The sequence below is a fragment of the Scyliorhinus canicula genome, chromosome 18 (assembly GCF_902713615.1).
Source record: "Scyliorhinus canicula chromosome 18, sScyCan1.1, whole genome shotgun sequence".
Lineage (NCBI taxonomy): Eukaryota > Metazoa > Chordata > Chondrichthyes > Carcharhiniformes > Scyliorhinidae > Scyliorhinus > Scyliorhinus canicula.
The window spans coordinates 38,878,372-38,903,370 of record NC_052163.1 but is presented as its reverse complement, the minus strand read 5'-3'; the positions used below and the strand labels follow the sequence as shown (position 1 = coordinate 38,903,370).

At 45.4% G+C, this 24,999-nt stretch overlaps 1 protein-coding gene across 2 annotated transcripts in view; it reads right to left on the bottom strand.

Annotated features, from left to right (window-relative positions):
* cfap52 (cilia and flagella associated protein 52) overlaps window positions 1-24,999 on the bottom strand; it is a 102,077-nt gene that overhangs the window by 71,597 nt on the left and 5,481 nt on the right. For both annotated transcript variants that reach the window (XM_038777099.1, XM_038777100.1), the window contains exons 3-7: window positions 23,551-23,687; window positions 19,987-20,115; window positions 18,829-18,928; window positions 16,583-16,699; window positions 7,481-7,581 (exon numbers count right to left, since the gene is read on the bottom strand). In XM_038777099.1, the coding sequence (XP_038633027.1) occupies window positions 7,481-7,581; window positions 16,583-16,699; window positions 18,829-18,928; window positions 19,987-20,115; window positions 23,551-23,687 (584 nt within the window). The remainder of the gene's footprint in view (window positions 1-7,480; window positions 7,582-16,582; window positions 16,700-18,828; window positions 18,929-19,986; window positions 20,116-23,550; window positions 23,688-24,999) is intronic.

Sequence of the window (24,999 nt, the reverse complement as noted above, 5' to 3'; positions counted from 1 at the left end):
GCCACAATCTGTAGTCCCTGCGCCCGTTTCAAGCCACCATGAAACGCAACGGCGTTCACGACGGCGCGAACACTTAGTCTTCATTTCGGAAAATTGCACCCTATGTGTTAATAGTGTCTATGGGTGATTCCTGATTCCTTTTTGTCGTTTGCTTAGGTTAACATGCGGACTAATGTTTGGGGGTTTGGTGGGAGGATGGGATCGTTGTTATTGATGTGGGGATTGACATTGCATTCGTTACTGATTGTTGTTTATTGTTGGGTGCAAATTTGGGAGAAAATGTGAAAAAGGAGGAGAATAAAAATATTTTTTTTAAAAGAAAGCATCCAATCTGGCTGTATCACAGCCTGGTTTGGCAACTGCTCGGCCCAAGACGTAAGAAACTACAGAGTCGTGAACACAGCCCAGGCCATCATGCAAAACTGCCTCTGTCTATACCTCCCGTTGCCTTGGGAAAGTAGGCAGCACAATGAAAGACCCCTCTTACCTGGGTTATTCTCTCGTCCAATTTCTTCCACCGGGCAGGAGATACAAAAGTCTGAGTACATGCACTATCAGGTCAAGAAACAGCTTCTTCCCCGCAGTTACCAGACTTCTGAATGACCCTCTTATGGACTGAACTGATCTCTTCACACATCTTCTCTACTGAGTAGTACTACACTCTGTATGCTTCACTTGGTGCCGGTGTCTTTGTATTTACATTGTGTATTTATGTATGTCCTATGTAGGGCAGCACGGTGGCCTAGTGGTTAGCACAGCTGCCTCACAGCGCTGAGGTCCCAGGTTCAACCCTGGCTCTGTGTCACTGTCCGTGTGGAGTTTGCACATTCTCCCCGTGTCTGCGTGGGTTTCGCCCCCACAATCCAAAAATGTGCAGAGTAGGTGGATTGGCCACACTAAATTGCCCCCTTAATTGGAAAAAATAATTGGATAATCTAAATTTATAAAAAAAAATGTATGTCCTATGTTTTTTCATGTATGGAACAATCTGTCTGGACTGTACATAGAACAATACTATTCACTGTACCTCAGTACACATGACAATAAATCAAATCCAAGTCCAAGGTCAGCAGCAAACACTGATACTTTGCTGCTGACCACAAAATTCAGGCCAAACTTAATTGAGGTTCTTCCATCAACACGAGTCAATCATGTCAATTATATTGATAGAAGAGTATTAACAATATTTCACAGAGGATGAAAAGAAACTATTTGTATTTAACTTAAAGGGCGTAATTCAACCACCGCGTTGCGTCTGGCGCAGATCTGGGCATGCTGGTTCAATGGCGGGAAAGGCTAAAATCGAGATTCGTACCAAGCGCAAATCTGTCTGCTATCTAACCGGCTTGCTCCCTCCCGATGGCGAGCTCTGGGTCACGGTCAAATATGGGCGACCATATCATTAGCCCCAATTTCCATTAATTTTCATCTCATTTGAAAGATTGACGTTCCATGAATGAAACGGCTCTCCAGCGAGAAATCACATGGGCATCGTTTCGTATTCCTTTTTGAAGAGGTGAAGTTAGCGCAGTAGCTGCAGAGGGGAACCTAGGAGATGAGTAGGCATTTCCGTATTCTGGCATGATGTTCAAGGGTATTGATGCTGCTTCCCCAGCGCTCGGGACAGGGGATACCCCTCAGGGGGGTTGGGCTTGGTCAGGGAGCTACATTGTTAAAGTTCAGGATTCGCCCGGGGGGGGGGGGGGGGGGGGGGGGGGGGGGGGTGAGGTGCTTTTTGTCTGTGAGGCCTTCAAGCCATCTTTAAATATTGTGGAAACGCATAACAGGAGCAACTATAGCTGCTGACTGTCTGACCTACCAAAAGCTTCCAGGACACAGCCCTGTTCTTGATTATATGCTGATCGTCACATTAACTCCCTTTGGCTGTGAGCAGCCTCAATCTTCACAGCTGAAGGCTATTGCCAATAATGAATTGGACTTGTAAGAGCTGTGGTGTTGCAGGGTGCGTTTGCTGATTGCTCCTGCGGGTAGCTGCAAATGTCTGAAGGTCATGTATTTATTTGCTGCTGCCTCTGCTGCTTCTGTGGCCTGGAGTAAGGGAAGGAAGGATGCAAGATGACCTGTTACCAGTGCTGGAGAGGGGGAAGGGGTGCTCTTTCTCTCACCCACTGTGCACCACGTCAGTCTGACTTTCCAGTGTGATTATTCCTAATTTGTGGGTCCACTGCTGGGAGTTGCGGGAGGGGGAGAGAGAGGCAGAGTGATCCGAATGCTGCTGAGGCGGACTGATCCGAATGCTGCTGCGGCAGCCTGTAGATTGTGTCCTTGTTAACTGCCACCTCCTTTACTTCTGTGGCCTGGAATGAGAGTAGGGAGGATGTAGGATGACCTGCTGCCAGTGCTGGGGAAGATGAATGGGTATTCTTTCACTCTTCTGGCGTGCTCTGCATCGGTGTAATTTTCTGGTGTGATAACTCACACCTTTGAAGGCCTACTGCTGGGAGCTGCGAGGAGGGCCAAAAGAGGCGGACTGATCTGATGATGATAACATTGGAGAAGCACTTTTGAACAAAGCTGGTGACTTTATTGTACTGTTGATTGTTTCATGTTTCATGCTTGGATGCTGTGTGTTTGCTGCCGCTTCTTTTGCTTCTGTGGCCTGGAGCGAGAAATGGGAGGATTTAAGATGACCTGCTACCAGCGCTCGAGAGGGGGAAGGGATGCTCTTTCTCTCTTCTGGCAAGCCCTGCGCAGTGTGACTCTCCAGTGTGATTATTCCCACCTTTAAGGGTCTACTGCTTGGGGCTGTGGGAGTGGGAGGGAAGGGCGGACTGCTCTAACTGGACACTTGGTGAGCGTGTTGCAGAAATGCTTTTGCAGGTTGCTGGTAACTTTTTGTACTGTTGACTCTTTTACGTTTCATACCTGGAGGCTGTGTGTTTCCTGCCGCCTCTTTTGTCTCTGTGCCCTTTCAATTAGATGATGGTCAGCATGTGCCGCAGGAGACTCCGTCTCAACAAAGAGACAATGCAGCACCTGTGCCACATCCTCATAGACTTGGCATTCGGTGGAGGAGGAGGGCACCTGCTCCTGGTGGCCGTGAAGGTCATCGCAGCCCTGAACGTTTATGCAACCAGTTCATTCCAGAGTCCGAGTGGGGACTTGTGCAGCCATTCCACAAGCAACAGCAAATGCATCTGTGAGATTATGGATGTCCTGCATACCCAGACAGCAGATTGAATCAACTTTGAGCTGGACCAAGCCCACCAAGGCGCCAGGGCTGCAGGTTTCTCTGCCATTGCTGGGATGTCCCAGGTAAAGGGGGTAATTGCATGTCACCTTGCGCGCACTGTGGCATCAGGGAGTGCCATTCATTAACATGAAGAGTTTCTATTCCTTGAATGTTCAATTCATGTGCAACCACCCCGTCCGGATCATGTGCATGCTTCCCAGGGAGCGGCATGACAGCTACATCGTGGAACACTTGGAGATTGCCAGCGTCTTCGATGACCACCTCAGGATGACGGGTTGGTCCTTGGGGAATAAGGGGTACCTGCTGAGGTCCTGGCTGATGGTGCCAGTGCTGAGGCCCCAGACTAAGGTGGAGATTCACTATAGCAACCCTCATACTGCCACCCATGTTATCATTGAGTGGTGCATCGGACTGTACAAATGTGGTTCTGATATTTGGACTGCTCTGTTGGTGTGCTGCAGTACACCCCCAGAGGGCCTCTTGCTTTGTGGTGGTCTGCTGTGCCCTTATGGGCAGCACAATGGGTAGCATTGTTGCTCCAGGGTCCCAGGTTCGATTCCTGGCTTGGGTCACTGTCTGTGTGGAGTCTGCACGTTCTCCCCATGTAGCGTGGTTTCCTCCGGGCACTCCGGTTTCTTCCCGCAAGTCCTGAAAGACGTGCTGTTAGGTAATTTTGACATTCTGAGTTCTCCCTCTGTGCACCCGAACAGGTGCCAGAGTGTGGCAACGAGGGGATTTTCACAGTAACTTCATTGCAGTGTTAATGTAAGCCTACTTGTGACAATAAAGATTATGTTACATCACAACCTGGCACAGCAGCAGGATGACATGCTGGAGGAGGAGGAGGGACGCGCAGACGCATCTGAGGAGGAGCCGGACCAGGGGGGGATGGTGGAAGAGCCAGGGGAGGAACTGGAGGGTGGAGGACAGGTGGCAACAAGGTCCGGCATACTGGAAGGACTAGGGTGGCCCTCATCATTGCCTGCTTTCTCATAAGACGAGGTTTTGTCCATCAGCTCACTCCTTCACCCCATTTCCTTCCTCCCCCCCCCCACCCCGCCCCATTCCCCATCTATCCCCCACTGTCCCTCCCCCTGCCAAAATACCCTGTTCCACCCTCCCAGGGTTTTTGTAACATCATCCCAGAGTGCTGACAGCGCGCTCACCCCATCCTCTAAACGGGGTCTACATTTTGGTGTTTAATATTGGACCACCGTGCCCGGGGGACAGGGAGCTGAGGGCAACAGGGGGTGGGAGTGCACTCAGGTCCACTGTGCAGATGAATGTGACAGATGTTTTAATAGTGGACATGTCAATCACCCTCCTCCGCCCCAGTGTACACTCAGTGCTCCTCACTCTTCTCGATCTTACGTGGTCTACTGCTACATTTAGGCGTGTCCCCAGGATGCATATCAGAGGTGGAGGCAGCCCGCTACTTTTCGTACCCTGTGGCCTTTGATGCCCTTGCTGGACATCCTCTGGAGGGCCTTGAGCCAGAGGGCCCTGGCCGACTTACTGGTCTCACTGGCATCGCCATGTCATCCTGTTCTGACTGCCGTTGTCTCCTTGATGTCAGACCCCGGGTTGGCCTCCAGCACTTTGTCTTCCCTGACGGTATCCGTAGGGCTCTGGGGGTCGCCATGGGATGGGGGGGGGCAGCTTGAGTGAGCTCCAGAGGACTCTGCGTCATCTGGCTCTGCCAGTCCTGGCACCTCCCCGTTGTCAACACCATATTGTCACCGCCCTCTGCGATGCTCATCAGTGACTGGGCCACGCTTTGCAGTGCCTTGGTAATAATAGTAATCTTCATTAGTGTCACAAGTCGGCTTACGTTAACACTGCAGTGAAGTTACTGTGAAAATCCCCTAGTCACCACACTCTGGCACCTGTTCGGGTACACTGAGGGAGAATTCAGAATGTCCAATTCACCTAACAAGCATGGCTTTCGGGACTTGTGGAAGAAAACCGGAGAACCTGGAGGAAACCCACGCAGACTGGGGAGAACGTGCAGACTCCGCACAGACAGTGACCCAAGAGGAAATTAAACCTGGGACCCTGAAGCTGTGAAGCAACAGTGTTAACCACTATGCTACCATGCCGCCCTAATGTCCAACAGCGTCTGGGACACATTCCTCAGCATCCAGGATATGATGTTGAGGCCCTCAGCCATGGCCGTCACAGACTGAGCCATGCCTTGGACACCACCACCCAAGATGCTGATCTCGTGCTCCAAGCTTTCCATTGCGGCTGTACATAGTAGTGTTTGCCTCGGTGACATGCATTGTCGGCATCATCTCCTGTACCCGGAGCTTTTGGGACTCCTCCAATCAGCTATGCACTCACTGTAATGCCGCTGACATCCCTCCTGAATCTCTCGGCCATGACCTAGCATCTGTATCAGCGCTGGGATAACCCTGTCCTCGATGGGTCGGCATCTGACTGGGACTCAACAGAGTCCCGGGATCCAGCAGACCACCGACTTCTGACTCTCTTTGATGTTCCTGCTTCCACCAGATGTGCAGCAGCAACTGTGTGGTGCTAACCAGGTTGTGCCCCAGAAGCCTGTCCACGAATGTTGCCTATCGAAGTGCAGTCTCGGTGCTGGTAGAAAGTGGGGGCGACAGCTGTGACGCTGTGATACCTTCTTCTGCGGGGTCAAAGAGAGGGCTTTGTGAGCCATGCGCTTGATGGATCGGAGTAGTCTATGGCAGGTGGCATGTGTGAGCACCGCAATTGGACATGCTGACAATTGGTTGTGCTGGTGGGTGTGCTGAGGAACAAGCATGAAGATTGGATGTGTGGAGGATGCGAGGTGTCAGTTACAGATTTGTGGGGGTGGGTATGTGTTGGGAATTTGAAGGGTGGCAGGCAGAACTGATGCCAGGAGAGAGGTGGTAACTTACCCTTGCAGTTCAGTGTAGATCGTTAGTCTTCTTCCTACATTGGATGCTGGTCCTCCTGGTATTGCTGCCCGCACTGATAGCCGCTGTCGCCACCTCCCAGGCGGTATTGGTGACCCTACTGCTGGTACTCGGACCCACTCGGAGGAACAGGATGTCCTGACTCGCATCTACAGCATTGAGAAGCCTGGCCAGGTCGACATTGCCAAAGCGATGAGCGGGTCTGCGTGCTGCCATGCTTGGGTGTTGACTGGAGTGAGTAGTGAGGGAGCATTTAAAAGCAGCTCTTCCTTGTTAGCGGTGAGATGCTGAGGCGCGAGTCTGGCAAATCAGATGGCGAGACAGCCAGTAATGGTGAGAAGCTTGTGGGGCCTCATTTCCAGTACTCCGTGCTGTTAAATAGGGGCTGCGATCTCGCCAACGTGACCATCGAGAAACACCCCGCCAATCGTGCTTAAAATCACACTTCAAAATGTTTCTGTTAAATCGCGCCCCAAACCTTTGCACCCAGTTTAAAATGATTAAGGTTGTAATACAATGGAGACACTTGTCACTAAATTTTGAAGCGTTTTAAAAACTAGTCTCTTGGGAAGCGACAAAAGTAAGAATACACACACGAGAATGTCATTCAAATGTTCTGAACATCTTTAAAATTAATGGATGGAAAATTATAGGGTGTATAACCATGAATTTGCGAATTGTGTTCCCTGCAGGTGCCACTGCCAGCTGCGAAGAACACCACGTCTTGGTGAAAATATGTCAATGGTCCGACCACAGAATGTGGAGGCAACCCATATTTGGATCTAAATAACGCATCTTGTTTCTGCAAAAGTGCAAGCTACATGATCAGAGAGAACTCAGCAAGTTATGGATTCTCTTGAAAATAGGCAAGACGTTTACTGTTGTCAGCAAGTGTGTTGAACACAACTGCATCCGCATTTTGATACACCAATCTGTGAAAGGATAACTTGCAAAACAGTGTTTTGTTACGATTTGAACTCATGTCTCCAGATTAATACATCAGGTCTCAGGATTACTAGTCCAGTAATATAACCGTTATATTATCCAATAGAAATCTATTGACAAAATAAAAAGAATAATTGAATGAGAGAATACTATCATACATTAACAGATAAATGTAATTCAGCTCAATGAGGCAATGTCAGATGATTTTGATTTAAACAATAAACCATTGTTTTAAAAAAAAACTAAACGAGTGCTATTTTTACAACAAAACACGTCTGTACTAAACTGTATTTTTAGAAATTTTGCAATTCCTCTCTGAAATATGATTTAAGTCCCTTCAAGATGTAATTTTGTCACACACAAGGTAAAGGAAGAGATATTTAAATACATTCAAACCTACTTGAGTGGCTTAAAGTTTGGTGCTTTGCACAGAGCTACAATCCCATCTCCTGATCCAACAAGGATGTCCCCCGATTTTAGTTCTACCAGTGCAGTGACTCCCTGTAGATGACATGTGAGATGGAGCATTCAAATTCTCATTTTACTTCAATATGATTCCCATATAGTAAATACCAACACTAAAATGTGAAAATTACAAAATCAAAACTCTTAAAATATCTAAAATCACTCTAGTCAACTGGATAACATTTTGTGAAGGCTAAATCCCCTATTTTCTCTTGATTCCTCCATACTGTCTGTTTCAGGTTTAAAGACAACAGTGCTTCATCAGTATCTTCTCATTGAGATGCATTATTGAACTGTTCAGATATGGCAGCCTACAGAGAGTGTGCCACATGGCAGAGTCACATTGACAAGTCAAATGTGATATTGGACTGATTACATTTCACAACCCAAACTTCCATTTTTTCATACAGTATCAACAATGGATACAAACATCCCCCTGTTCCTTGTGAACAAAATACATTTTTGCATGCATGATCCTGCGTGACTATGAATTGCCCACATTGTCCACTTTACACCCACAGTTCTCAAGTATTAACAACAGTCTGTTCTACTAGTCAGTCTCAGCATAGAAATGTCACACAGGGGGCAAAACTTTCCAATTTTTTTCAGTAGCTGCTGGCTTTGGCGAGGGAACTGGTATGCATCTCCCTGGCTGTACAGCCAACTTTTCTCTCTCAGTAATGCAGCAAATGCTGAAAGAAAATGCTGCATCCCGCTGCCAGGGTGGGGTCTGATAGAGCCGGCAATGCCGGCTCCACATAGATCAGGGTGCCTTTTTTATAGGATGCTCCAATTTGGGTTAAAAATACTCCTTCCTCCACCAAGGATAAGACCACAGGAGCAGAATTTTCCAATCGGCCCATCAAGTCTGCTCCGCCATTCAATCATGGCTAATATTTTTCTCATCCCCATCCTCCTGCCTTCTCCCCATAACCCCTGACCCCATTAATCAAGAACCTATCTATTTCTGTCTTAACAACACTCAGTGATTTCACCTCCACAGGCTTCTGCGGCAAAGAGTTTCACAGATTCACCACCCTCTGGCTAAAGGAATTCCTCCTCATCTCTGTTTTCTCCCTTTAGTCTGAGATTGTGTCCTCTGCTTCTAGTTTTCCCTCCAAGTGGAAACATCCTCTCCACGTCCACTCTATCCAGGTCTCGCAGGATCCTATAAGTTTCAATAAGATCCCCCCCCATCCTTCTAAACTCCAGTGAGTACAGACCCAGGGTCTTCAACCATTCCTCATACGACAAGCTCTTCATTCCAGGGATCATTCTTGTGAACCTCCTCTGGAGCCCCATCCATGGGAACCCCCCTCCTCCCCCCACAACACACGCCGGGGTAACCCCCTGCCCACCATGGATAAGGAGATCCCCGCCTGCACACAAGCATCGGAGAATTACCCTTCGCACACAAGTACTGGGGAAATCCCCCCCGCCACACACACATGTACCAGGACACCCCCAAATGCCAACACATAAGGGGAACCCCCTCCCCACAATGGAGTTCCACAGAAGGGGCCCCTCCCCTGGCACTTCCTCCAGCTGGCTGTGCCATGCAGAAGTGGCAGGGAATGTCCCTCTCCCCTCAGGAGCTAAAATTACTTTTGTGTCCCTGGTAGGTTTTCTTCAATTGCTTAATGTTTTAAAATATCTGTTGTAAACCATGCCAACTTTACGTTACATTGGCGAGGCGGGGAATTCTAAATGTATGGGGAACATAGGGCAGCGAAACCCTTTAATTATATTATAGTTTATTAAAATTTGTTGAATATGAAAATATATTGATGTCACCGGCAATAGGAAAGGAAAAACGCAAAATGAGATCTCACCGGCGAGAATCTTGCTTTCCAATTCTCGTGAAATTTTGTGGCCACGTCACCGTCTGCACTCATGGTGTAGATGGCTGCAAAACCACCCCATAGTCTTTAAATCGCATGGTATGCATGTGCGTTGACATCAGTTGCTCGTCTGGGTGATGTGCCTTGCCCGGAGAGTGTCATTCCTGTAGTCTTTGTTGCATTGGTGATCTTGTTGTTCTATTGTAGATGTTGGGGACACGTGGACCTCTGGGATTGATTGTAGTTCTGTACTCAGTACAGGTGGTATGATCCCTTCTCTCTGAATGCCTGATCCTGTGAAGGAATAGCTTTGTGCTGTGAAGCAACAGCTTTGCTAGTTGTTCAGGTATGTCTGCAGTGACGCTGGTATATTTGGCCATTTCCTTTCATTGCGTATGATTGAGATGAAAATTTCTCTACATATGTTTCAAGCTTACACATGGGCGGACTACTGTTGACAATGTTGAGCATTGTATACTGACTGACTGACTCCTCATGTTTTGCCATGCCTACATATTGATACTTCAAGGAAACTTTCAAGGTTTAAACTTCTTTGCATGCCTTTTCCACCTGACGTTTTGCTTGTCTGTACATCTGGATGAGTTTTTTTAACTCCCACTTTGAGTTGCTAACAATGGAATTGAGGGTCATTGTTTTCTCCTGGAACTTTTGTGTTCTCTCTGACATTTGTTTGCTCAGAGCTCACACAGCTTGGTTTCATCGAAGCCTTTAGTTAATTTTTCACATTCAAAGGTATATACTCAGCTCGAATCTTGCATTTCAAATATTTCAGTTCAGCTTTGATATGTACATGTTTCTATATTTCTGCCATTTTCCTTTGGCTCATGCATTTTATTGTACTGACATGGTCGGCAACCATTTTGTGGTTTACTTAAATATTGCCTCCTCTCTCTAGAGTATTTTGTTTCCCTCCCACTGGAGTTTTCTGTCACCTTCTCTCTGGGGTATTTTGCTGCCCTATCTCAGGAATATTTAGTTGCCTTTCCTCTGCTGGCACATTCAGAGTAACCAGCCCAAGCTTGAGGCTTTCTTCCACTGAGATTTGGATTGGATTGGATTTGTTTATTGTCACGTGTACCGAGGTACAGTGAAAAGTATTTTTCTGCAAGCAGCTCAACAGATCATTAAGTACATGAAAAGAAATGAAAATTAAAGAAAATAAATAATAGGGCAAGAAAATACATAATAGGGCAACACAAGGTACACCATGTAACTACATAAACACCGGCATCAGGTGAAGCATAGAGGGGTGTAGTGTTAATGAGGTCAGTCCATAAGAGGGTTGTTTAGGGGTCTGGTAACAGCCAGGAAAAAGCTGTTTTTGAGTCTGTTCATGCGTGTTCTCAGACTTTTATATCTCCTGTCCGATGGAAGAAGTTGGAAGAGTGCGTAAGCCGGTTGGGAGGGGTCTTTGATTATGCTGTCCGCTTTCCCCAGGCAGCGGGAGGTGTTGATGGAGTCAATGGATGGGAGGCAGGATTGTGTGATGGACTGGGCTGTGTTCACGACTCTGAAGTTTCTTGCCGTCATGGGCCACGCAGTTGCCAGACCAGGCTGTGATGCAGCCCGATAGGATGCTTTCTATGGTGCATCTGTAAAAATTGGTAAGGGTGCATGTGGACATGCCGAATTTCCTTAGTTTCCTGAGGAAGTATAGGCGCTGTTGTGCTTTCTTGGAGGTAGCATCGACGTGGGTGGACCAGGATAGATTTTTGGAGATGTGTACCCCTCGAAATTTGAAACTGCTAACCATCTCCACCTCGGCCCCGTTGATGCTGACAGGGATGTGTACAATATTTACTTCCTGAAGTCAATGACCAGCTCTTTAGTTTTGCTGGCTTTGAGGGATAGATTGTTGTCGCTGCAGCACTCCACTCAGTTCTCTATTTCCCTCCTGTCTCCTGTATTCTGACTCGTCGTTATTCGAGGTCTGGCCCACTATGGTCATATCGTCAGCAAATTTGTAGATGGAGTTGGAACCAAATTTTGCCACGCAGTCGTGTGTGTACAGGGAGTAGAGTAGGAGGCTAAGTACGCAGCCTTGCGGGGCCCGGTATTAAGTACTATTGTGGAGGAGGTGTTATTGTTTATTCTTCCTGATTGTGGTCTGTGGGTCAGAAAGTCGAGGATCCAGTTGCAGAGTGAGGAGCCAAATCCTAGGTTTTGGAGCTTTGGAGATTATGGTGTTGAAGGCGGAGCTGTAGTCAATAAATAGGAGTCTGATGTAGGAGTCTTTGTTGTCGAGATGCTCTAGGGATGAGTGTAGAGCCAGGGAGATGGCGTCTGCTGTGGACCGGTTGCGGCGGTATGCGAATTGCAGTGGATCAAGGCGTTCTGGGAGTATGGAGGTGATGCATTTCATGACCAACCTCTCAAAGCACTTCATTACGACTGAAGTCAGGGCCACCGGACAGTAGTCATTGAGGCACGTTGCCTGGTTCTTCTTTGGCACCAGTATGATAGTGGTCTTCTTGAAACAGGTGGGGACCTCGGAGCGGAGTAGGGACAGGTTAAAGTTGTCCGCGGACACCTCTGCCAGCTAGTCCACGCAGGCTCTGAGTGTACAACTAGGGATCCCGTCCAGACCCATCGTCTTCCGAGAGTTCACTTTCAGGAAGGCCGATCTGTCTTCGGAAGCTGTGATGGTGTTATGGGCTGCTGGAGCACTCAACAGCGGATCGTTGGTTTTCTGCTCGAACCGAGCATAGAATTCATTGAGTTCATTGGGGATCGGTGCGCTGCTGCTGGAGATACTGCTCGGCTTCTCTTTGTAACTCATTACGTTGTTTAGGTCGTGCCACATCCGCCAGAGTATGTAACGCTAGTCTGTGATTCTAGTTTGGTCTGATATTCTCTCTTGGCATCTCAGATGGCTTTGCGGAGGTCAGACCTGAATTTCTTGTACAGGTCAGGGTTGCCTGACTTGAACCCCTCAGACCTGTAAGGAGTCAATCTCGCGATCAAGCCATGGTTTCTGGTTGGGGAACATACGTACTGCTTTCTTTGGCATGCAGTCGTCCACATATTTGCTGATGAAGTCTGTGACTGTGGTGGCATATACATTTAAGTTGGTCGCTGAGTTCTTAAATATGGACCAGATGTGTGGCCATTGCATTTCATCTACGATCTTGAACTCAATATCTTCCTTTGTGCCATGGCATTAGGCTCTCAGACTAATTTGTGCTCACAATCTAAACATCATGCCTTCATATAACTTCAAACTTACTTTCGAGGGTTTCATTTTCGAATGCTGAGCCACTTTACACAGATCTGTGAGAGTCATTATGTTGTGTGTTGCACCTGTGACTATCTAACACTTCTTGTTTGCTTGATATAATGATGTCCACAGAGGGAGGATAACTCATAAACAATTTATCACCTACAGACTTGCAGAATCAACATTTTGTATTGTGTATAGTTCTTTATCAAACACTTCCATGGATTTTTATCCAGTGGCCAGCTATAGAGGTTTGTTTTGCTCCTTTCTGGCCAAACACTTGTGTGTGAAATAATTCTGCTTCTTGCAGTTCACACACTGCTTTCCCCATGCTGGGCAATCTTTTGTTTCCTTTGAATACTCTGCTCTGCTCTGCTCTCTTGACCTGAACCGTCTCTCAGAATAATGTATCTGATCTGCTCTGCCATACATTTTGTCACATGTCTACCGTTTTTTGGGGCATCAGTTTCTCATCTTTCAGCAGACTGAAGTCTTAAAGTGTGTCCAGGGGAGCTTTTTGAGCCAGCACAAAGGACGTCCTACAGGAGAGGAGGTGGTACTTGACCAAATTTTAGGGAATGGAGATGGGCAAGTTATGGAAAAGGACAAAGATGGACTGGAAATGAAGGTTCTGAATTGGTGGAAGGCCGACTTTAATAGGATAAGACAGGATCTAGCCAAAGTGAACTGGGAGCAGCTACTTGTAGGAAGCTACTCACACTACAGCAGTGGGAGTCATTCAAAAAGGAAATAGAGAACGTACAAAGTCAATGTTCTCCTGTAAAGCTAAAGGATAGAACCATAAAGTCCAGACAACCCTGGATGTCAAGGGATATACGGCATTGGATAAGGAAAAAAAGGGAGGCTTAGGGCAGAGACAGGGGCTCAAAACAATGGATGTCCTAGAGGAGTACAGAAAGTGCAGGGGGATACTTAAAATATAAATAAGGAGCGTGAAGGAGCAGCATGAAGAAACACTAGTGGGCAAAATAAAGAAAAATCCCAAGATGCTTTAGAAGTGTATTAAGGGCAAGAGGGTAACCAGAAAAAGAATAGGGCCCATTTGGGACCAAAGTGGCAATCTGTGTTTGGTGCTGAAAGATGTAAGTGAGGTACTAAATGTGTATTTTTCATCTGTGTTCACTATGGAGAAGATGGATATATAGAAAGCAGGGAAGGGGACTATGATATAATTGAACAGATTAGCATTGAGAGGGAGGAGGTGTTGGCGGTTTTGAATGGCTTAAAAGTGGATAAATCCCCGGGACAGATGAGATGTATCCTAGGCTGCTGTGTGAGGCAAGGGAGGAGATTGCAGGGACTCTGATGCTAATTTTCAAATCCTCTCTGGCCACAGGAGAGGCGCCAGAGGATTGTGGGACAGCTAATGTGGTGCCATTATTCAAGAAGGGAAGTAGGGAAAATACAGGTAATTACAGGCATGTGAGTCTAATGTCAGTGGTAGGGAAATTATTGGAAAAAATTCTGAGAAACAGAATTAATCTCCACTTGGAGAGGCAAGGATTAATCAAGGGTAGTCAGCGTGGCTTTCTCAGGGGGAGACCATGTACAACAAATTTGACTGAATTTTTCGAGGAGGTGAATAATAGATGTGTAGATGAGGGCAGTGCAGTTGATGTAGTCTATATGGACTTCAGTAAGGCTTTCAACAAGGTCCCACATGGGAGACTGATCAAGAAGGTAACAGGTGATGGGATCCAGGTCAATTTGGCAAATTGGATCTAAAATTGACTAAGTGACAGGAGGCAGAGGGAGGTGGTTGGAGGTTGTTTCTTGTGACTGGAAGCATGTGTCCAGTGGTGTACCGCAGGGATTGACACTTGGTTCCTTTGCTGTTTGTAGTGTACATTAATGATCTAGATATTAATGTGCAGTGTATGATCAGTAAGTTCGCAGAGGACAACAAAATTGGTCGTGTGGTAAATAGCAAGGAGGAAAGTCTTAGATTACATGACAATATAGACGGGCTGGTCAGATGCGCAGAACAGTGGCAAATGGAATTAACCCTGAAAAGAATGAGGTGACGTATTTTGGGAGGACTAACAAGGCATGGATATGCACAATGAACAGCAGGACACTAGGTAATACAGAGGACCAGAGGGATCTTGGAATGCATGCCCAAAGATCCCTGAAGGCAGGACAGACAGATAAGGCAGTCAGAAAGGCATATTGGGTAATTGCCATTACTGCCCGAACAGGCGCCGGAATGTGGTGACTAGGGGCTTTTCACAGCAACTTCATTTGAAGCCTACTTGTGACAATAAGCGATTTTCATTTCATTTCATTTTCATTATTAGCTGAAGCATAGAATATAATAGCAGGTAGGGTATGATGGAGCATAAAACATTGATTAGGCCACAGCTAGAGTACCGTATGCAGTTCTGGCCATCGCATGATAGGAATATGTGATTGCACAGAAAGGGTGCAGAGGTGATTCACCAGGATGTTGCCTGAGCTGGAGCATTTCAGCAATGAAGAGAGGCTGTCCACGCTCGGGTTGTTTTTCTTAAGTGCAGAGAAGGCGCAGGAGACCCGACTGAGGCGTGCAAAATTATAAGGGATATAGATGAGGCAGATAGGAAGAAACCTTTTCCATGAGTCAAGGGATTACTAACCAGGGGGCATAGATTTAAGGTAAGGGGCAGGAGATTTAGAGGGAATTTGAGGAAAAACGTTTGTGCTCAGAGGGTGGTAGGAATCTGGAACTCACTGCTTGAAAGGGTGGTAGAGGTGGGAACCCTCACAACATTTAAGAAGCATTTAGATGAGCACATGAAATAACATTGCATACAAGGCTATGGACCAAGTGCTGAAAAGTGGGATTAGATTAGATAGGTGCTTGAGGACCGGTGCAGACATGATTGGCCGAAGAGTCACTTTCTGTGCTGCAAATATCTATGACTCTATAACTTGCTCTCAGCAAGGGATCCCTCTCACCTAACACTAATCCATCCTTAATCAAGTTAGCTGGCCAAATTCACATGATTCTGCAAGCTGAAATACTGCAGCCACGTACTGATCTATAGTCTCTGTCTCACCTTGAGCTCATGTTGAATACATAGCATTCATAAGTAACATTAATTCTTGGTTCAAAATATGTATTCAAGGCATTCCAAAATTCTGCTGCCATGTTTCTTTGTTCTTCAGTCGGATTTTGGGAGATATGCACTTTGCAGCAGTCCCTTCCCAGCAGTGTTCGGAGTGTGGTTGCTCTTATCAGTTTAGGTTGTTAGTTCAGTCTAAACTTTCTGAATTCATCATTTAAAGTGTTTGTTCTTGCTGAATGGTTAGGTCTTGTAGGAGCTGATTTTATTTACAACTGGGGAGTTATTGCAAACAACCTGAAACCCATAAATCTTGTTAAAACAGTGATAGAGTGGGAAAATGTGACTGACTGGATAGCTCTAAAGAGAGCTGATTGGCCTCCTTCTTTGCTGTAATAACTCTACGATATTATGACCTGTTGTGGCAAACATTACCAAGATTCAAAAGCCAGTATTTTACTGAAATAGTCTAATATAAGGATATCTGACACAGCAAGGGTTAATGTGAGACTCAGAAACAGTAGCACCTAGGGTATGACATAAAGAGACACATGATTTAAGACTAAAGTTAATTGTGGACTGGGCAGAAACCTGTGTAGAAGCAAGCATGGAATTAGCTCATAGCTCAGTCTATGCCCTGTATATTTGCACATAGTTCTGTGTTATCAATAAACAATTAATGTACAAGGCAAGGCTCAGAACCTCTTCAAGAGACCTGCTGAACGTACAACATACATTAAAAAGGCCATTTCTGGACACTAATTTAGCACTCATATTATCAAATGACTTATCTATTTTCCTTGTTGCTTTAATGAATACAATATTATCTGAAAATGCCATTGGACACCTTGGTACCCTATAAGCTGTAGCAACTGTTCAAGTTCCCAGCTTACCAAACTGAATTTATTCTTTGTTGGCCCGTAATTGTTAAGAAGTCCAGTTTTCATGCTGACCATCAAAATATCGCCAGTAGTTGTTCCACAGTAGAAGAAACTATCATCTTTTGTTATCTAGAAAAAGGAGAAGTGAATAAACCATGAGATCAGCTGCTATTTGCAAGTAGCACATTTATGCAAAAAGTAGTCAAAATTCTCGGAGTCTCTGAATAAAAACTATAACAAGAGCTGTATTTTGAAAGTAAAGACTGACATTTGGAATTTCTTTGTGGCTAAGTTAATTTGATGGCTCTTTTCTTTTAAACATGATTGATGACTTGATTGTGATAAAGTGCCTTCTAACACTTGAAATGGTTCAATGGTATCGTCACCAAGACACATTGATAGTGGAGCATCCCCCATGCAGTCTATATTTGAGCGGCAACAATTAATTTTGGATGTCTAAGCAGCATAGGAACAGAAGCAGGCCATACAGCTCCACAATTCAATTAGATGACGGCTGATCAATACCTCTACTCCATTTTAAACAGCCAATGGCCAAAACAATTGTTTGAACTGACTGAATGGTTGAGACATTTAAAAAACACTAACTGAAGCTGTTTCAATTTGTCTTACAATTCAATTCATTTGGTTGGTGGAACAAGTGGATGATCTTAGGAATATTGGATTATAAACCGTTGGCAATTTAAGGGTTAAACGGGTGGGGTTAGAGTGTGTTTGACTGCAGTGGACATCTTTTTTTAAAAAAGGATTCTGTTTTGCAGGGCCTGCAAGCTTTTAGGAGCCAGAAGGCGAATTGACCAAAGGAATGTGTTTTTCAGTCTGGGCTAATGCACTGTTATGTGGTTTGACGAGGGAATGTCCCTGGGCAGTTAATATGCTTTCAACCTGGAGAGTTAATTTGTTTTTCAAATTGGGGAGATGATGTCATTGCTGCATGGAGCTAAGGGATTCAGACAGAGATTTTGAGAAAGCTTTGGAAGATGAGTTGAAGACTGATCTGTCTGCACTGAGTCCACAATTATCTCCCAGCAGGATAGTTATAGTGTCTGTAGGGATTCTAACATGAGTCCAAATCTGTTCTGTGAAGCACGTATTACTCTGTGCCATGCTGATTTATAGATGAATTGAGAGCTGTATGGTTCTTTTCTTGTTGCCTAATGGGGAATTGAGTAGCAGTGTTTAAGGGGTAATTGTAAGCTATTCTTTTTGCGTGTGAAGTTAAAGAGTTTAATATTGCATTCATAATAAAGTTTTGTTTTAAAATAACCAAATCCCTATTTCTTCATGCGCATCATTCTTTCTACGCAGTCTTACAAAATAAACTAAAATATTGGGGGTTTGGTCTAGTATCCTAGCCACTGTTGGGGTCTGGTCTGGGATCGTAATACATAAGAACATAAGAAGTAGGAGCAGGAGTAGGCCACCTGGCCCCTCGAGCCTGCTCTGTCATTCAATGAGATCAAGGCTGATCTTTTGTGGACTCAGCTCCACTTTCCCACCCGGTCACCATAACCCTTTATTCCTTTATTTTTCAAAAAACTATCTATCTTTATCTTGAAAACATTTAATGAAGGAGCCTCAACTGCTTCACTGGGCAGGAAATTCCATAGATTCACAACCCTTTGGCTGAAGAAGTTCCTCCAAAGCGCAGTCCTAAATCTACTTCCCTTTATTTTGAGGCTATGCCCCCTAGTTCTGCTTTCACCCGCTACTGGAGACAATTGTGAGTGAAAAGTACTTTTGGCATTCATCTTGGGTTCAATTTGAATTCTTGATATTTGACTTGATCACTTCATTGAAACTGTGATTGTGTGTCCCAGTAAATGAAAGGAGAAAGAAAAGCCTACAATAGATAGATCAATTTTCCAAAAGGTTGATGGCTGTCTGACAATAATGCACATTGCGAGTTTAAATAATTACATTCTCATGCTTATTTGTAGAAGCAGAACATTTCAGTGTGAGATGCACAACACTTTGAGGGAACAGCCCGAACAGGTCAGTTTCGGAAATTGGTCCTAGAACAATTCCCCATTGGCAAGAAAATGAGTATTTGTGGTTGATCTATCTATAAGGAGGTGGACGTTTTGGGCAAAGCAGAATTTTCCTGTTCCAAACCAATCTTATATTCCTCCGGTGTTGTAGATATAATTGTGAAATAGCACTCCTTCAAGATGTTATTACCAGTATTCCTAATATAGCTCTACTTTGGAAGGAACTGAGCACTACAAAGTGCAACTCACTTCGATACAGTTGATCATTCGTTTCAAATGTCCGGTTTGGCATTCAGTGGCACGAATCTTTCTGTTGGGTAAATCTAGGAGCCAGAGACGTAGTGTACCACTACAAAAAGGAAACAAATACTGTAGAAGAATATCAGCTCATACAATTTCCTACATTACATGATGTCTCAGTTGCAAACCCCACCCCGCGCCAATATATTAACCTGCAATTTCATGGAATGTTTCGGTGTAATTACAGCACAGGAGTGCAGATGCGTCATTTGTTTACCTGAGGAAACTTACGTTGAAGTGACTTGCACATAAATATCATTATGTGTGAGTTTCTACTGTCGGTTTTTCCCGGGTAAGGCGTGCTGAAACCCAACTCACCAATTAAAATAGCTCCATGCCTTGCAAAGAAACAGGGAATGCCAGTTTCCTCATTTACACCAAAGAAGCGTGAAGAATTTCTGGACCCAATGTCACCATTTTTGGGCTTTCTTTTAAAGGGTTTTTGCACACTTTTATTTTACATTACTGTGATCTGCACTATGCTCTATATATTTGAATGTTTACGGCATCAGAATTTGTTACACTAAAGACGAGTGTTTCTATAATTTCTTTCACATACTGTGCTTAGCGTGAATAGTGATAATTTGATGGCTTCAGCCCTTAATTTTCTTAATATCAATAAGATGACTTATATGGGTGACATGGTAGCACAGTGGTTAGCACTGTTTGATTCCTGGCTTGGGTTACTGTCTGTGTGGAATCTGCACGTTCTCCCTGTGTCTGCGTGGGTTTCTTCCGGGTGCTCCGGTTTCCTCCCACAAGTCCCGAAAGACGTGCTGTTAGGTAATTTGGACATTCTGAATTCTCCCTCTGTGTACTCAAACAGACTAGGGGCATTTCACAGTAACTTAATTGCAATGGCAATACCTACTTGCGACAATAAAGATTATTATTATAAATAAAGAGGATGATGTGTGTTATGTACCGAGCGCCTCAATTGTCCACATGATTTCCACTTGCTTAAAGATGCTTTTTTTACGTTCCAGTTCACGTGAACGTGATTCAAAATAAAGCTAAGTGCAAGATCAGTATAGAAACAGGCACAGGTCTGAGTCATTCCGGCACCAGGTCTAACCAAGGAAATCTCAATCTTCTTTCCTAACTTACGTTCCTCCCGTAATAAAGGTATCATCCATATTGTTCGCGAATTTTACAATTTGCGCATTTCCAGCAGTTGCGACACAAGCAGGACTGCCACAGATGGATAATTTTGTTGCAATATTCCAGATGACAACACTGTAAGAGTGAGAAAGCAAAAAGGTTTATGTGTTTCATAATCATTGTGAAGTTTGACAGAAATTTTTAAAAATACATAATAATGCAGCCTTTTGGACATTGTGAACAGAAAATCAATAGGGGACAGGATTACAGTGATTGTTCTTCCTCGTAAATCCTCGTCCAACATCCGCATGAACCCATTTCACCATAGCATGGCTGTATAAGAAAAGTGGAATGAATACTTGGGCAAAAATATGAATGAAGAGCACTAGATGAATCTTTAACTCTTTCATCATCTTTGTAATTGAAGCGGTCAGTGATTACCACTTATACAACAATAACTTAATAAACCATTTTGTATCAACCAGTTTGGATTGCATGAACATTTACACTATCAGTTTCCCACCAGGGTGTGCACAAGCTATTGAGCGAGTGAATTAAGCTGCACTGTTATTATCAGAGAAGAGATCATACAGCAGAGCCAGGAAATAACTGTTCATTAATCAGAGAATCGCTACAGCAGGAGGCTGCTATTTGGCCTTCATTTCCATGCCCGCTCTCTGCAAAAGCAATTCCCACTCTCCCGACTCTTCCCCCTATCCCTGCAAATGTTTTCTCTTCAGATAATTGTTCAATTCCATTTTGAAAGCCACAAGCAAATATGCTTCCATACACTCTCAGGAGTGCGCAACTTTGGAACTTCAACATTGAATAAACAAGTAATTAGTGAGTAGAGTCAATTGAAAAAATAAATTACAAGGTTGCAGGAACTCCTTAGATATCTTTTTTCTTTATAAATGTTTTTATTGGGTTTTTGAACAAGGTATATTTACCGTTATATAGAAGAGAAGGGCACACACAAACATACCAAAAAAAAGTAATAATACAAAATAAATAAAAAAATAAAATAAAGTCACTGGTAAGGTATTATGCACCAGCTCAACAGCAGCAACTTTGTACAATTGGCAAAATTATTTACAACACATAAGTAGGTATCTGTTTGTTTGTTGGGGGGGGAGGGGGGGGGGGAGAAGAGGGGGGGAAAGGGGTGGTTGGAGATTAGGGAGGTAGATATACATTTGGGTGCCGTAGAAACATTACAGAGGGCAATACTCGAATGGGTCTGGTGTTGGTGCTTCACCCGGATGGATTTTGCTGCTTGTTCGTTGGCCACAAACAGGTGCCGGAACAATTGGGTGAATGGTTCTGTGGAAGTCATCGTCTGACTCTCGATGGCAAATTTGGTTTTCTCCATTTGGAGAGATTCCGAGAGGTTGGACAGCCAGTCTGCAGCTTTGGGTGGTGCTGCTGACCTCACCCTATTTCAATCCCCAAATCCTCCTCCCATTTCTTTCTTGTTGCGTCCAGTACGGTGTCGGCCCTTTCTACCAGTTTAGCTATAACTGCCCTCGGGTGGTCCCCTGTCTTGGGCTTCGGGCGCAGCGACTGGTGTGCTCTATTCATTTCTGGTGGGTTGGGGAAGGTTTTCCTCCCCACTAAGTTGCCCAGCATCACGGCCACGTATGCTGTGGGTTTCTACCCTCTATCCCCTCTGGTAGGCCCACTGTCCTGACATTTTGTCTTCGAGCGGTTTTCCTGATCGTCCACCCTGCCCTTCAGGCTCCCCTGCGTTGTGCACAGTCTCGCCACCTCCTTCTCCAGTGATCCGGTCGCTCATGTCAGTCGCGGCTTTTTCCAGCTCCTTAATGGTCATCTCTTGGGCTTCCAGTTTCTCCTCTTGGGCTTCCAGTTTCTCCTCTTGGACTTCCAGTTTCTTCTCTGTTCTGCCCTGGGCAAGCTGCACCTCCGCCAGGGCCTTGGCCATTGCTGCCTGCACTGCGGCCTCCATGTCTGCTCTGGCCTCTGCCTTGTTTTCCTGCTGATGTTCCCTCAGCGCCTCGGCAAAGGCTGCCAGTTCCAGTTCCAGTTCCCCCCTGGCCGCTTTGTGCGCCGATTAGCTCGTCTGAACGGGCTCGCCCACTGCCCCATTTGCTTTTGGTGCCCTTTCTCCTTCTGCTTTGGCTCCCTTCTGGCATTTATTTTGTCCCTCCCTTTTTTTCCCCCATTTTTCTTTCCCCCTCCCTTCTCTACTTTAACACTATTTTTATAAAATGCTTATCAAGAAAATTTGTTTTATTTTAAAAAAGGGAAAAAAAATTCTTTCTCTTTAAAAATTTTATTTTCAAAGGTTTTTTTTTTGAAAAGGGGGAAGTTCTTTTTTTTCCCCCTCACTCACCCAGGGTCGAGAGAGAGAGAGAGAGACTTCAGGTCGGGCCGAGAGTCCCTCTTTGTTCCGCCGCCTGCCTCGTGGTGCTTGCCGTCGGGGAGAGGGAGGTCGGTCCTTGCTGCTGACTCAGGCCGCCGCTCGTCCTGCCCCGCGCTCTGCTGCCGCGCGTGGGGTGGGGTGGGTGGATCACTCCGTTCCCGAGCGCCCAGGTCTCCCGCTTTAAAGCCCGGGTTTTTCTTCGTCCCCACTCTCTTGTTGCGGGGGGCTCAAACGGGTGAATTTGTGCGCTTGGCTGCAAGTTCTCGGCGAGGAGCGGGACGCAACTTTGTTCCCTCCCAGGAGCTCCTCCAACCGCGACCGCTCTCTTTCCCCGCCGGAAGCCGAATTCTCCTTAGATATCTGATAAATTGACAGAATTATATATCCGCACTATTGATTAGATTGAAGTCTATGCTTGTACTTAGTATATGGTTTATCTGACGACACCATTATGAGCTGACACCAATGCCTTCCCTGTCTTTGGGACGATGGTTTGGACTGCAGAGACATCAAATTGATGAATCTGTGTCTGTTGAACTGCTGCTGCTCTTGCATCATCTGCAGTTGGGTGAACTCACCTTCTGTGCCAGTAGCTGCACCTTGCCTAGCTATCCCAAACCTTGCTCTTCTAAGTGACATATCTGCCTGTACTGGCTGGGATAGCTGTACAATCTTAGCCTCTGTAATATCTCTTGCACGCTCTCTGTTGGAGATGCACTGATTTAACAGAGACATCTTTGTGCATGTACCAGACAAACAGCTCCTTCCACTACAAGAACTAGTAGTCATTGATGAAAAACTGCTGAAGTTGGTTGGGTCTCAGAGGAACTTGACCCGAGTTGAGATGATTGTCCTCCAAAAACCACAATCACTGTCATTTGCAAGAACAAAGATTTTTTGATGCTGGAAATTTGAAATAAAACAGAAAATGTTGGAAATACTCAGCAGGTCTGGGAGTATCTGAGGAGAATTAATGTTTCAGCTAATGAAACTTTGTCACTGTCACAACATCAACCTGGGACATTAACTCTATTAACTCTCTCCGCAAATATGACCAGACCTGCTGAATATTTCCAGCACCTTTTAAAACAACATTTTCCTTTGTGTGAGTTATGACTCCAATTACTGCAGACTGTTTCCCTCATTCCCACTGGTTTCAATTTTGCTTGGTTCTTAATCTATGTTACCTGCCGTCATCCTGACCTCCAAGAGATACCAAATAGAGATCATTTGGGGAAAATGCCAATGCTTCCACTTTGGCTTGGTGAAGAGTCATGTGTGCATGAACTGCTTTCTCAACATAGTTGTAGATGATGATGTCAGCCTGCAAAGATATACAATGCTCAGGTTTCAGTCTGGATCACACTGAACACAGTCCATTACAATGCAAACCCTTGGCAAGTTGAACCTTCCGCATGTTCTCTTTTATGGCTACTTTAATTAGTTACACAGTCCACATCAGAAAAGATTCAAAATTAAAAGTAAACATTCATATTTAGAATTTAAAAAGACCTCCAACCATTAGAGTTACTCTAGTGTTAAATCAAAGTTGATCTTAGACTCCCACTGTAAGTTATTTGCCTTCAGCATAAATACATTTTAAAAATAAATTTGGAGTACCCAATTATTTGTTTCCAATTAAGGGGCAATTTAGGATGACAAATCCTCCTACTCTGCACATTTTTGGGTTGTGGGGTGAAACCCACGCAGACACGGGGAGAATGTGCAAACTCCACAAAGACAGTGACCCAGGGCCAGGATTGAACCCGGGTCCTCAGCGACATGAGGCAGCAGTGCTAACCACTGCGCCTCCATGTTGCCCAACCTTTAGAATAAATACAATGGGTGGAAATCTCCCCAAAAATGAAGTGTCGTTTCGGGCAAGAATATTGGTGTGGCTGTTCTGACGCACGTGGTTCCCATTGCGATCTTCTTGAACTTAGTCATTTTTGTTTTGGAGTGGGGCGTGATGTGCACCAGCACTGAAAGGGGCGTGGCCGAAACACACTGGCAAGCTCGGTTTCAAAGAGGTCAGGGCATCATTCTTAAAGGGGAACCAAGATCTCAAAGTGACAGTAAAGGCTTCCCCACCCCCAGCATCGCCAGACTTGGGATTTCAGTGTCCCTGCCCACCAACCTCGTTGGCATCAACCCTCTCACCCCTCCCACCACTAATATGAATCACTGGCATGCCAGCCTCTTGGCATGCCAGCCTCGTGCCATTGTACCTGGCACTGACCCTTGCACCCTAGCAGTGCCAGCTTGGCAGTGCCAAAGGGTGCCGGGGCAGAGACGTCCATGTCCCCGGCCACCTGGGGGCTCCAATGTCCTCAGGGCTCCCCCGCATGGTCTGGTGGTGGAGACCAGTAGTGATTTCCACTGGCACGAATCCGGCTTCAAATTGTCCCGGTATATTTAAATAACAATTTAAATATGGGCATGAACCAGATCACATCAGCTGCACTGGGCCCGGAGCATCGCACACTGTTCGGCAACCGAGCAAATCCCATTTAGGGGCTCTCCCGTTATTTTCCCGACATAGGGGGATTTGCACCCAGTGAATCGCTTCCAATATGTTGCACTTGTGGTAGCAGTAATAAATTCCTGGGTTGGTTAAAAAAAAACTCTGACATGTT